This window comes from Leptopilina heterotoma, unplaced genomic scaffold (assembly GCF_015476425.1).
Source record: "Leptopilina heterotoma isolate Lh14 unplaced genomic scaffold, ASM1547642v1 Lhet_42, whole genome shotgun sequence".
Taxonomy (NCBI): Eukaryota; Metazoa; Arthropoda; class Insecta; order Hymenoptera; family Figitidae; genus Leptopilina; species Leptopilina heterotoma.
In genome coordinates this window covers 515068-529860 of record NW_025111078.1, presented here as the reverse complement: position 1 = coordinate 529860, position 14793 = coordinate 515068, and the positions used below count along the sequence as shown (strand labels likewise).

Sequence of the window (14793 nt, the reverse complement as noted above, 5' to 3'; positions counted from 1 at the left end):
AAAATGGTGGAAACACGTGCGCATACGTACATACATGCATTATATAAAAAAAAATGATAATCTATTATTATACAAAAATGTGCGCATGTGTAGTTTTTATGTATATCTATCGTATTAATTAATACGTACATAACAGATGTAGTTTTTAAAATCACTTTATAATTGAAAATGGTCTGAATTACAAAAAAATTCGAAACAAAAAAGAAACAAAAGAAAAAGAATTATTACAGGAAATTTTCTTGTAATGAAAGAAAATTTTTCCCCCCAAAAAAAAAAAGGAAAACGAGTGGAACAGATAAAAAATTTCTCTAAAATTTTTGTTTTGAAATTTTTTGTAATTTTTAACATTTTAAAATCTTTGGAACTGTTTATTTTTAGTAATATTATAATTCAAGATGAGAGTATCAGAGATAATGGAGAGAATGAGAGAGAGAGTGAGAGAGAGAAATAAAAAATTCGCTTACGGGAGGATAAAGGAAAATGTTCGTTTTCACCTTCCGTCAAGTTTTAAATATATATTTCATTCACTATTGGTTTAAGTTTTAAATCTAAATGCAAGTTTTTAAAAATTTGCATTTCGATTTAAACTTATTTTTAATTTCGAAAAAGTTACGAAGAAAATTCTGAAAAATTTTCGTAATTTAATTAAAATAACATTTTAATTGAATGCTCCAAGTAGCAGTTTTTGATAAAAAATTATTTTATTCACAAATTTAAGAAATTCATTAATTCAAAATAGCGGATCCAAGATGGCGACGTTTTTCATCGTCATATTGGATCCGCCATTTTGGATTTCTTTATTTTAGATCAAATTCAGATACAATTGAGTAAAATCTGAGAAGATGAACATTAAATGAAATTTTATTTTTTCACGACGTTCATGATTTAAATATTTTAAATTAATTTTTTCATAAACGGTTTATTAGATTCATTAAAAAAGAGGGAAAAAATTTGAATTTTTCTTTTTTATTTTTAACTTGATTAATAATTAATAATTGATCAATAAAAAATGATAATTATGTCTCTGAACTTAGCGTCGACGCTGAGCAATAAAAATAATTTCTTTGGGTCTTTTAGAGACGAATACTTCACCTCGGGAGTTAAAAAAAATACTCATAGCATTTTTTAATCTATAAACTTAAAAAAAAAAATTTTTATAATTTTCGATTTTGCCAAAAATTTATTTTTGACGCTAAGTGTCGAACGCTAAATTCAGGGATTCTAATAATAATTCATTGATAATTATTAAAACTTGAATCTTCGATTTTTAATTTATTAAAACCGTTAGTGAATGTCCTATGTATATATATTCGCCTTGCACAAAAAAAACGAGTCATTTAATCACGAAAACTAGAAATATTTACATATTGTTGTTAATTAATATTATACACGTGTTAATCGCCTGAAATTAATTTTTATGGTTCCATTGTTTATTTAGAGCGAAAAAACTACTTCCATATCTTCCCCTATTAAAAAAGAAGGCATTAGAATCTCTTCATAATTTTTACTATAATATAAATAATAATCCAAAAAGGGAAAAATCTCTAAAAAGTCGCAATTTTTTTTTTGGAAAATGTTGAGTTTTTAAAATAATTTTACACCCCTTTTTTATTTTAAATGTTTCCTGTTCTTTTTTCTAATTTATAAAATGTGGCGCGCACTGAAGAAAGATATAAGTAGTAGAAAGCGAAATATTTTGAGGTTATGTTTGTGATTTTTGTATCGAAAATTAAAAATTTCTATTTAAATTTTTTATTTAATTAAAAATCAGTTTTTAGTAATGTAAATTACTAAAAAATTTTTAAAAATTTTTAATTAATAAAAACTGATTTAATTAATAAAAATCTAGACATCAATGGATTTTTATCCTGAAAAAAATAACAAACATAACCTTAAAATTTTTTGGTATCTTTTCTTCAGAGTCCGTTACAATTGTTTTCTAGAGATTTTCTTTTATAGAGAATTTTAGTTTTCTTCTTTTTTTTGAATATTTAAGATATGTAAAAATTTTTATGTTTTAAAAAATTTTAAGTTTTAAATAATAGTAATTTTTAAATATGATTTTTATTATTGAATTGTTTTTAAAAGAGAAATTAATTTACTTACATACATATATATATTTGTTTTTCTTTTTTTGTTAAAATTATATTGTGCATTCCAATGTTACAAAGTAAATGACAAAATTTATTGAAAAAATAAATCATTATTTTTTCAATAAATTTTCTTTCGTCAATTTTAATAAAATTGATGAAACTTTTTTTCAAGTGAGATTTTTATGGATTGTTTTAGAAAAAAAAAACAAAGTAAATGATCAAAAAGTCTGCTTGAAGAGCAGAAAAAAAATACTTTTTCTTTTTTTTTCGGGAAAAAAAAGGACTCGTATTACCGATCGCACAAGAATTTTTATTTTCTGTCGAGAGCAGTGCGTTTAAAAATAATGCACATAAAAATGTATATCAAGAGAATTTTTAAAAGGTCGATTATTATCAAATTCTAATTTTAGATGCTTAACATTGCAGGGTTCAGGAAATTGTAGCACCACAAAACCTTTCGACATTCGAAGGCTTTGTGTGGAGGGTGTAAAAAATGAAAACTTTTAAGAACAAAATAATAATGATAGGTAAACTAGTTTTTAGGCATTTGAACATTTATTTATATCAATTGTTGTTTATACCCTTTCTTTTATATTAGAAAAAAAAACAAACGATTTTTTCAATTCTTTTTCATTTTGTTTGTATTTTATAACAAGAGAAAAAGTAAAAAAAAAAATAATAAATATAATGTCTTTTTGTATGTGCACGAGTGATGTCGTTAGACTCTGCGTTCATTTATATTTTTTACTCAATTTGAAGAAGCGAAATGATAAAAAGAAAATGTACGATTACCTCGAAAATAGATTCGTATAATTTAAAAAAAATATTCTTGAGTAAAGTAAAGAAATTAAAGAAAACAAAAAATATTTAGTAATTTTGAACTGCAGATTTCATACGCGTCTTCTATTTCTATTTTATTATACTGTATTTTCGTTATTTGTTAATGTCTGAGGGTGTAATTGCAATTTTTATTTATTGTCGTCGTTATATTCTATCATATTTATTATACTGTCGCTCTTAACAAAAAAAAGATGAAAATTTGTACATTTTTAAACATTATTATATTTCTCTGGGTCTTTGAAGGATTTAAAGTTTCTTTTTTTTTCTAAGGAAAAGAAAAAAATATAAAGAAAAACTTTCAAAGGTCTTTAAACTCCTTGAGTGTTCAGTATATTTAGAAACTAGAATTAAAATGAAAAAAAAATGCTTACACATTTTCTCTGTATTGTGGATCTGCGCCTTGATGCCAGATGAAAAAAAAAAATCTTTTTCGCAATTTTAGAATGACTTTTTGTAAAAAAGAAATTTTTTTGTAAAATGAATAAGAAGTAAAAGAGAAATGAAAAGAAACAAACATAAGGTGAAAAAAAATGTTTTCTTTCCTATGAAAAAATAAATTTTTTTTCTTTTTTCATAGGTAAGGTTTTTTTTCAATTGAATACGTAATTATTTAATTAGTTTATAACAGATTTTTGCAAGATCATCTCCTATGGTTTTGTCCCAATGTGTCTCGAGAGAGAAACAAAGCCACTTTAAAAAAAAAAAAAAAAAGTTTGTGAATTTCAGATGTGTCTGTTCGTAGCGAAAAATAAATGAAAAAAAAATAGTTAATGTGTATACACGTAAAAAAACAAAATGTTATTAATTATTAATCACGACGACGAAGACAATTTACGAAAATACGTGATTTTTGTACGAGACTAGCCATGGCAGTCTGTTTTACTGCCGTGCTTCGAAGCACTATAGAACAGAAGTAATAAAGAAGAAATAAAAAGCAAAAAAAAAAAAAACAAGAAAATAGAGAAAGAAAAAAGAAACAGACCGGAAAGCAACCAAAAGGATAAGTTACCAGAAGTTATGTAATACGTCGCTTCCCTCTCTGAACTTTAACATCCCCCTTAATTCATTGTTGCGTGTCTCCTTGCTAATAGAAAACAAAAAAGTATCTAGAATATTTTTCATTCATCCTTTTCTCGAAGTTTTTTGAAAATTTGTCCCTTTTTTCCTTTGAAAATTGTTTTCACTTTGTTTTCGAATATAAACTGTTATAATTCACACTGAAGAAAGGATAATTTTTAGGTTATGTCCTGTTTTTACCTTAATTAAGCTTCCTATTAAGTTTCCTTAATTCTGTAACAAGTGAAAATAGTTTTCACTTTGTTTTTTAATATAAATTTATTGTAATTCGCACTGAAGAAAGGTGATTTTTAGGTTATGTCCTATTTTTACCTTCATTAAGTTTCCTTATTCCTGTAACAAGTGAAAATAGTTTTTATTCGTTATTTTCGAAGCAGTGAAGAAGTAGAATTCATTGTGTATTCATTCTGAAGATTGCAAACATAACCTATAAATTTTTATTTCTTGGACACCTTTCTTCAGTGGCAGAAACAAATGTCAAACATAACCTACAATTTTTTGCTTCTTGAACACCTTTCTTCAGTGGCAGAAACAAATTGTAAACATAACCTAAAAATTTTTACTTCTTGGATACCTTTCTTCAGTGTCAGAAACATATTTTAAATGTTAATTAAATTAAATAAATTAAATGTTTTAAATCAAATATTATTTATGAAAAGAAATTGTTTCATAAAAATGAAGCTATTCTCCCCTCTGGATAAATTTTTGACAAAAAAAGTACTTCGAGAAAAGATGTTAGAATTCAAGTCAAAGTAGTCGAATCTCTACGTCAAAATGAAGAAAAAACATTAAAAAAAACCCTTTTTAAGTGGTTTGATAAAATAATTAATATATGCGATATAAATGCAATAGTTTTCGAAATTCTCAGCAAGTAGACGCCAAAAAAAAAGTGGAGAGTGGAAATCCGAGAAACTTTTTAGAAATCAAATCAATCTGTCGAATCTGTTTCATGATTTTCGGTTATAAATCGTTAATACAACGTCTACCGTGTCTAGTACATCGAGATAGTGTTCCAGCCTCGAAAAAATGAGACACAAATAAATATGCGATGAATTTTATACCAGAAAAATTGAAAGTATTAAAATTATTTTTCTATATTAATTTTACAATCTTTTTTTATTGTAAATCTTTTATAAAAAAAATATTATTTTCCAATCAATAAATGTCAAGCTTTATCAATTCAAAAATTGATGAAACTAATTTCAAGTTACAAATTTTTACTAGAATTTTTCTATTTAATTAGATTTTCGTCATTTTCGAAAATATTTTCGAAAGAAAATAGTTTTCTAGTGACAGAAAAGTTTCGAAAATATGGGAAAATATTTCGTACGATTAAAGAGAGACTGGAACACTGATATCTATTAATTTTAATGAACGCGTAAAACGTGATGATTAAATATTAATAAAATCAGTTGAAAGATTTTTCCTTTGGTGCCATGTTCGTGAATCATGGATCAGATTCTAGTATAAATATTAAAATGAAGAAAATGAATAAAAATGAATTATATATAAAAAGAAAAAATAAAGAATATATAAATATAAATAAAAAGATAAAAAAAATATATATATATCATATATATAGAAATATATATTATATATATATTATACGTGTATAAATTCACTGAATCAATTGCGAGCGATTAATGTCTGAATGATATATTCTTCGAGCGATTCTGTGTGTGTACGTTTTTTGACTGATTGTGTTATAAAACTAGAATTAAAAAAAAAAGAAAGAAGGTAAAAAAAATATATTTCATTCTCATTCTGTGATGACTGTCTGAATATTATAAAAAAAATGTTTACATGAATCTAAACTAACGGTTAAAGGATTAAATGATCTAGAGAGTAAAAGATTTATTTAATGGTCGTTGTATCAATTGCGCAAAGAAAATGGAACCCTTAATATTTAAGACACATGACACAAACATAAAGAAAAAAAAAGTATATATATATATATAAATATATACATACGAATATATTCGAGATAAAAACATGGTAATTAAAAACAAAAAAAAACCCTTATCTGAGTAAAAAAAATTATATGATTTATAAAAACACCCTATAAGTTAGTTGTTTAATATTGCTTTTCAGAGTATATTAAGAGTTATGTGTATAAATTAATGTGTGTAATTAAAAAAAAAATGAAGTCATTTAGTAAATTATAAGCATCTAATATATATTATATATATATTATATATATATAAAAAAAATTATGTAAGGAAAAACACACCGTCACACAGATACACCCATATGCGCGCGCGTGCGCGTACATATAAATACATTATTACGATTACGAGAATTACAAAAAAAAGAAAGCAAACGCTGCGAAGCCACTTGTATCATACGTTTGTGTAACTAAAATAGTAACGATACGATTATGAAATTATAACGATACAATAAATACTTATTGTATGTCTTATATAAATCGAAAATGCTTCTTGTGGTTCTAATTTATTTTAATACCCGTCCGATTTACAGGAAAACAAATTTGTGTCAACTTTTGGAAAAACAAATTAAAAATCAGTAGCATTTGCTTCAAACATGTTACTCGTTATCCGCCATTTTGAATTTTTTAATTCTGACTTCAAAATCGTAATCAGCAACACAAAAAACCCCCCGAGAAATAAGTTTTAAGCAGATCCGTTAATTTTTATATTTTCGTCCGCCATATTGGATCCGCCATTTTGAATTTTAAAAATCTGACTTTAAATTCGTAATCAGCAACCCCAAAACCCCCCGAGTAATGAGTTTCAGGCAAATCCGCTAACTTTTTAATATTTTCGTCCACCATTTTGGATCCGCCATTTTCAATTTTTTAATTCTGACTTCAAAATCGTAATCAGCGACCCCAAAAACCCTCGAGTAACGAGTTTCTTACGAATCAAAAATGTTTTTAATCTTCGTAAATTTTAACAATTGTTTATAATTGTTTTTTTTAAAGAATAGAAAATTTTAGATATTTTCTGGTATACATATTTTTGAAGTCTTGTTTTTACTGCAGAGAACGCACCAAATTTTAATGAAAAATATTCATTTTCTTCAGAGATATTAAGCTTTTTGTAAGTGGGACAGAAAAGTGTCCCAGTTGCGTTAAAGTGTCCCAAAGCTTTATTATTCAGTGAATAATAACGCAGACCAACAAAATTTCTAAATTTATGTTGACTAAAATGTTAGGGCCGATTCTGGTTAGATTTCTGGCGTACAATCCGTGACTGAAACATTTTATTCAACATAAACTTTGAAAATTTTTCATCTTTGATAAGTGTCCTACTTTGTCTTATTTTTGTACTTTATTTTTCAAGGAAATAACATGACTACGATTTTGTTTAATAATCTCAAAAAATTTATTATAATAGTTAATTCAGCCTATGATTTATGATTTTTTTAATGAGTTTTAATAAGAAATGTCCCCAAATTGGAGAATAACACAGATTTTTGACAATTTTACCAATTTATATTTATTGTAATATAAAAAAAATAATAATTTTACACTTCTGTATTTCGTGTAATTAACTTTTGATAGAAGAATTATAGGAGATGACTTTAAAAGTTCGTAAAAAAGGACAACATTTCTATAAAAACCACAATATTCACACTAAGTTCATGTGCCATTTTAAAAATGAAAGTTGAGCCGTCGACTCTAGAGACGCTAATTCAGCAACAGTCGGTGCCATTTGTTGTACGTGATTTTTGTAATCAGAACCTAGATTCAATCTTTTCTGTCCATAAGTAACTTTACCATCGAAATCATTCATTGGTACTTTCATGTCAGATTCGACTTGTTGAATCGTTATGTTCAGATGATCCTCAATATCAGCTAAATACTGAAATTTAATATTAAAAAACGTTTTAGCATTAAAATCATTTTTCTACTTTTGGAATCGATCATACTTCTAAGTTACAAAAAATACGTACTCTAGGTTCCTGATACCAAATACAACATCCACCTTGATCAGTTAAACTGGTGTTGTTGCAATTTCTTCCTCGAGTCGAACACCATTCTCCGTGATACCAAACTTTTTCGGGAACGGAACTCACTAGAGAGATCGCTAAGCCCATTCTCTCTGCTCTTCCCACTCTTCCGATACGATGAACGTAATTTGATTTTTCATCCGGGAGGGTTACATTAATCACTGAAATGTAAATAATTTTAGATACTTTCTGCTATACATATTTTTTAAGTCCTTTCTTTACTGCAAAGGTCGCACCAAATTTGAATGAATAATAGTCATTTTCTTGAGAAATATTAAGCTTTTTGCAAGTGGGACATACATGTGTCCCACTTACAAAAAGATGAATATCTCTAAAGAAAATTACTATTTTTCTTTTAAATTTGGTGCGTTGTTTTCACACAGACCAACAAAATTTAAAAATTCATGTTGATAATATTAAAGGTAAGAATATTAAGAAGCTTTTTTGATATTAGAATCATTTCGAGATTGTGAACTTACTGAAAGGTAAGCCTGTGATGTCCAATCCTCTTGCGGCGACATCAGTGCAGATTAAATATTTGACCTCTTGTCTCTTAAATTTCTCCAAATTCGCTTTTCTTTCGTTTGGTTTTCTGTCGCCGTGCAGACAAACGCAAGAGAGATCCCTGTTCCCCACTAATCTGAAATATCGTTCTAAATTGTCGCAATCAATTTTCGTCCTGCAGAAAATTAATGCTCTATCCATCTTGTGCTCTCTAATCGCCCGAACACAATATTCCCCCTTTAAAATTTTTACTGCTTCCGATAGGGTTTCTGTTACAATAAATGAAAATTTTTAAGTTCTGAATTTTTAAGGATTCGAGTCGACACTGACTTTTAAATGTTGTAATAAACTCACCAATTGTGTTACTTCCAGGTCTCACGTTATCTCTAATATGAACATTGTCAGTCTGAATGTGTTGTCGTAAATTTTCCCAAGTCTTATCCTTTTGGGGATCGACCATAACAACCACATGATGCACCGTCTCGGGAACTGCGTCCTCGCCCTTCAAATCTACCCAAGTTGGAAAATGCATCAAACGTTCCTGAAATTAGAAAAAAATTGTACTTACAATTAAGTCACAACTTATCTGATAAAAAAATTAGTCATCGCTCTGGGCAAAAAAGTTCCATAAACGTTCTAAAAACGTTTGATGTCCGCCTTGTTATGTTCCAAAACATTTTAAGAACAATAGCAAAGTTTAGATACTTTCTGCTATACATATTTTTGGAAGTGCTTTCTTTACTGAACAGAACGCATCAAATTTAAATGAAAAATATTAATTTTCTCCAGAGATATTAAGCTTTTTGTAAGTGGGACATAAATGTGTCCCAGTTGCCTTAAAGTGTCCCAGGACGTTATTATTTAATGAATCACAACAATGAATCATTACAAGGCGGACATGAACATGGTTCTTTGTCCAGAGGAATGAAAAATAAAATCTAAAGTTCGAAGAAAATAGTTACCGCCATTTTTTTGACATCGAAATCGTGTAATGTCGCAGAGCAGACGATCATTTGCAATCGTTTACCGTCGCTCGTAATTTTGGGAATTTGCTTATGTAGTCTATCGATCATATCCTTGTAACCTTGTTTCAAAAGACCGTCTGCCTCGTCGAGGACGAAAAATCTGTTTTTGAAATAAAGGATTACAAACTGATTTGTTTTTAGAAAATTTCAAAAAATTACCTGCAGTGAGTTAGAGATAAATATCCTCCTTGAATTAAATCCTCTAGTCTACCGGGAGTGCCGACAACAATATCAACACCTGCATTCAAAACTGCAATCTGTTCCTTGACATTAACACCACCAATTACCAGCAGTTCTCTAACAACCGGATCTTTAATGTGACCTTTAAACTATTTAAATTGAAATTAGAAACTACGATCTAACATAAAAAACTTTCAATAATATGAAGATAGAAGAAGATACAAAAGGTAAAAGAAATTCCAATTTAATGTAAGTTTGAAAAACTAAAAGGAAAAAAATTTTCTTTCTTTTGCTGTACAAATTTTTGGAAGTTCTTTCTTTACTGAACAGAACGCACCAAATTTGAATGAAAAATATTAATTTTCTTCAGAGATATTAAGCTTTTTCAAAGTGGGACATGCATGTGTCCCAGTGGCGTTAAAGTGTCCCATAGTTTTATTATTCAGTGAATCACAACACAGACAAAAAAAATTTTTCTAAAAGAAATTCCAATGTAAAGTCAGTTTAAAAATCTTACATTGAAGAATTTCTAAAAGTTTCTAAAAATTTTCTAAAAGAAATTGCAATGTAATGTAAGCTTAAAAAACTTACATTACATTGGAATTTCTTTTAGAAATTTTTTTTTGGTCTATGTTGTGATTCACTGAATAATCTCTGGGACACTTAAACATCACTGGGACACATGTATGTCCCACTTACAAAAAGCTTAATATCTCTGAAGAAAATTAATATTTTTCGTTCAAAATTGGTGCTTTCTGTTCAGAAAAGAAAGCACTTCCAAAAATATGTACAGCAAAAGAAAGAAAATTTTTTTCTTTTAAGTTTTTCAAACTTCCATTACATTGAAATTTCTTTTAGAAATATTTTTTTCAACTGGATTTTCTTTTACCTTCTGAATCTGATTGTAGGTTTGTTCGGCAAGTTCACGAGAAGGTTCGATGACGATTGCTTGAGGGGCATTATTCATTGGTTTCGAATCTTCTCCCTTAGAGCCAGAAGTATTATTGGGATTAGGTTTAATATTATCCTTAGGCGCTGACGATAGTGCTACAAAATCGTTTGGTGGCGGATGCTTAAATGGTTGAGCACCAAAATTAAAAGACATTTCAGCATTCTTTAGCACCACCGCTGGAAAGTATGTCATTTGCTTTTGCTGTGGATTCAATGTAAATGCTGTTCCCAAATCGACACCATTTTTCATGAATCGAATCTCGCCTTTTTGTAAATCTAAAAGACATCCAATCACGTCGTGCATGCCAAAAGATTCGCCATAACTGTCGAATTGTCTTGCATTCGACTTTTTGCCAGTGCCACCGAAACCGAAACCAAATTTGTCAGTTCCCAAGTCCAAGGCAGCCTGAAATTTAGAATTAAGGACTGGTTGAGATAATCAGGGTTTTTCTTTTTCTTAGGTAATTTTTTATTTTTAAACACCTGGGCTGTGGACCATCCTACACGACAAAGACCCTCGTCAGTGACGACAGATTCGAAAAAGAATTTTCCATTTCCTTGAATTCCCTTATTTGCTCGACAACCATGCCAGTCGCGAGGTTCTCGACTTTGGCAAAGTAATCCATCGGGAGTTACCGCTAATGCTGATCCACGATCGAACATACTTAGAAGCCAGTTGGGAGCTTAATTTTAATGAAAGAATGTTTGATTTAATCAAATGTTATTGATGATTATTAAACTCTGGGTTTGGTGTTAAAATATATAGAAAGCAAAAAAATTACAAGACTGAGCTGATGATGATGATTTGGTTCCTTTTCCAGATTCCAAATCCTTTAGAGTCTCCCAGACAATTTGTATGATTGGCAGGCAGAATGCGCCTGTTTTTCCACTTCCTGTTTCGGCAGCCATTAGAACGTCTCCACCACCCAAAATTAGGGGAATTGCTTCCGCCTGTACATCAGTTGGAAGCCTTGATTTTGAAAATATGTTTCATTTAATGTGTTATCATTATAACAAAAGGGAATAGAATGAATAAAAAAAAAATGGAAGGATGGTAGAAAATATTTTAACAAACTTTTGAAAAAAGGAAAAAACTTCATAAAAAAGGGATTCATAAGAAGGAAATAAATAATACCAATTGAAATACTTACATCCAATCCATTTCTTCGACAGCTTTTCCTAATTCGGGCAGGACTCCCATTTCTTAAAGAAAAAATATTTTTATTAGAATAAGAATAAAAAGTAAAGAAAGGGCTTTAGAACAAAGTGTCTTACACGCGCTCTGAAGAAAGGTACCTAAGAAGCAAAAAATTTAATAGTTATGTTTGTGTTAATTTTAACTGAATTACAAACTTTCTTTGCTTAATGTAAAACTAATACCAGTTTGTAGTTAATTATTTCAAATGTTGCGAAGACTCAAATTTTGTATTTCAAGAATTACAAACATAACCTAAATTTTTTTGCTTTTTAGGAACCTCTTTTCGAGGAGTGACACATTCAGGGTGGTCACAATTTTCAGTTTATCAATTTCTCTGACAATTTACTGACATGAAAATTATTTTTTCTGACAAAATTCTTTTTACAGAAAAATATTAAAATTTACGAATATCAAATTTATGAATTTTAATAATTTCTAAAAATTATAATTAAAACCCTACAATTTTCAACTAAACTTTATTTCTAAATCAATTATTTTAAGTAAGAATCTGATGTACAGTCAAAATAAAAGTTAGTCCAATGTCATAATTTCGTAATTTAAAAGAAAAAGACAAATTAAATTTTAAATTCGTTTTGGTGGAAAGGCGAAGAATTTAATTTTGAGCATTTAGAACATTTTTGAAGGGTTTTAATTATAAATATTTATAATTTTTTAATAAGTCTAAAAAAGGGAATTTTTACAAATTTTTATTCACTTTGTTCGAAGATAATTGAATCGAAAAAATTTTTTGATAAAACAATTGTAAGAAATAGATTTTTAAAATATGTAATTTTTCGAAAATAATTGGATTTCTTAAAAGAATTTTGGTATAATTTAAAAAAACTAATTAATTTTTTGATAAATTTTAATTTTGGGTGTATTTAAATTTTCAGAAATATGTAATTGAAAATATTGAATTAGAAAAAATTAGAAGCTAATTTTTATTAATTTTCATTTTTAAATTTTACATTTAAAGATTTTTTATATTAACATTTTTAAGAATTCAATTATTTTCAAAATTTGCAATTAAAATTCTTCAAAAGATGATTTTCCAAAATTGTAACAAAATACTTGCGAAAAAATTAATTATTTTCTATTAAATTTTACAAAATTTCAATTATTCAAAAAGATTTTTATTATAGATAATATTTGCAAACATTTAATTATATCTTAAAAAAAGTGATTCAAAAATAATATTTTTGAAAGATTTTGCACTTTAAAAATCGATATAAGTTGCATTTTATACTAAAAAATTCGGTATTTTGTTGCAATATTTGGAAAAAAAGTCATAAAAGTCGAAATTTTTGAAAATTACATTTCGTTTTTAATTAAACTTTATCGTAATTAAGTATTTTAAAGATTTCGGTAACTTCTTTTAATAAAAAATGTAAAAATTGCAAAATTGTTGGTTATATCGAAATAGTTTTTAAATTTAAAATTCCTTATTAATATTTCTTTTCTAAAATTTTTGTGTTTTTATTATTTTTGTTTATCTCAATTTGTTTTGAAAAATGGATTTATCAGCTTTTGAAAAATTTCTCCTCAAAATAATAGAAGTCATACAAGTATAGAATTTTGACAGTAGTATTTAACCTGTAAAAAAAGAATTATAAAATTATAGTTTCAGTGAAAGGGAAAAATTAAGTATAACATTAAAAATATCTTACCTTCAAAAGCCGCCATTTTGGCTTTTGTGAATTTTTAACCCTTTCTCTATTGGAGAATAAATAAATTTTCAATATTTTGACCGGTTTCTTTTTTGTTGCTAGAAATTATTTTTACTCATTGATTATTTTCGATGTAGGTGGACAGGCGTATTACGTGTATTTAGTTTGGCAGATTTCCTAACGGAGCGCTGCATTCGATAGGTAGTTACCTTTATACTGCAGCGCTCCACTGAAAATTAACTGGAACTAAAAATTATTCCAGGGATTCTAGGGATGACGTGTGAGTTGTAACTTCCCATACCTGATTTAAAGAGCAAAGTGAAAGAACTTATCATTTAGCCGGTTATTGTTATTTATTGATTAAGATCTTAATTTAGGAAAAAGTAAGTATAAATCGTTGGGTAATACAAATAGTAATTATTAGACGAAAAAAAATGAACTTTTTCGATATATTGACAAGTCTATTGTTTTTTGAATTCTTACAAAATTAGCCCAATTGTTAAAAAGTATTTTTTTACAGAAAAGTACATTCAAATTTTGTATCCGTTAATAAAATTAAAAAATAAATGAACAATTTGCTTAAAAAAATTAAAATTTGCAATTTAAATTAACTTAAGAAAAAAATATCTAAACATCAATAAAAATTCGAAAAAGTTATTATTTTAAAATTATTTCACTGGTTATGTTAAAATTAAATTTTTTATTTATGCAGTTAGTCTTTATTTTCGTCAGTAAAAGAATAAAAGTCTATTATTCGTAATTCCCATCGAAATGTAAAAAAATGGAGGGGGGTCGTCAAATATCCACGATAGGGGAGGGGGAGTCAAACAGTGATAAAAAAAATTGTCCACGTGGAATTTACGGACGATCCCAAAGGGTATTAATAATTAATGATGAATAATTAAAAATCAATATTTTCAGAGGTTTTCCGAATAAATAAAAGATGAACTTTTGAAAATGTTGGAAAAAAAATTAGCGTACACGCTGCTAATTGATTCAGTGGAAATTACTCGTTAATTCCTGCAAATGAAGTTTAATAACATAAATCCCTAAGTTAAACATAAAACATAATTTAATTTTCACGTCATGTTTACGTAGAATAATTATTACATTTCTAAAAACGATGAGGCAAAGTCCAGTAAGTAGTATAAGCGGTTCAGGTGAATGTCGGACAGACCGCCACAAGTAGTATAAATTCCCTGCGCATAATGCATACGTATTGTGCTCGATGAGTGAATAAACATTCGGATAATTGTATTATTATAATTATTATAATTCGAAAAAAG

General features: G+C 27.6%; 1 protein-coding gene across 1 annotated transcript; it reads right to left on the bottom strand.

The window, feature by feature from the left end:
* Positions 1–7442: 7442 nt before the first annotated feature.
* On the bottom strand, positions 7443–13589 carry LOC122506550 (ATP-dependent RNA helicase Ddx1). Its single transcript, XM_043618801.1, has 11 exons — positions 13508–13589; positions 11794–11845; positions 11425–11612; positions 11126–11325; positions 10581–11048; positions 9671–9840; positions 9449–9611; positions 8841–9027; positions 8462–8755; positions 7926–8143; positions 7443–7834 (listed from the first exon to the last, which is right to left on the bottom strand). Exons 1-11 carry the CDS (start codon positions 13521–13523, stop codon positions 7601–7603), a joined length of 2190 nt encoding a protein of 729 aa, XP_043474736.1. The 5' UTR covers positions 13524–13589; the 3' UTR covers positions 7443–7600.
* Positions 13590–14793: the final 1204 nt, after the last annotated feature.

What these genes read in the sequence shown, in the direction of transcription:
- LOC122506550 (XM_043618801.1), bottom strand. An exon ending in CCTACAATCAGATTCAGAAG is followed by an intron (nt 9,841 to 10,580) that starts GTAAAAGAAAAT and finishes CAATTTAAATAG; the next exon opens with TTTAAAGGTCACATTAAAGA. An exon ending in TTTGGTATCAGGAACCTAGA is followed by an intron (nt 7,835 to 7,925) that starts GTACGTATTTTT and finishes ATTAAATTTCAG; the next exon opens with TATTTAGCTGATATTGAGGA.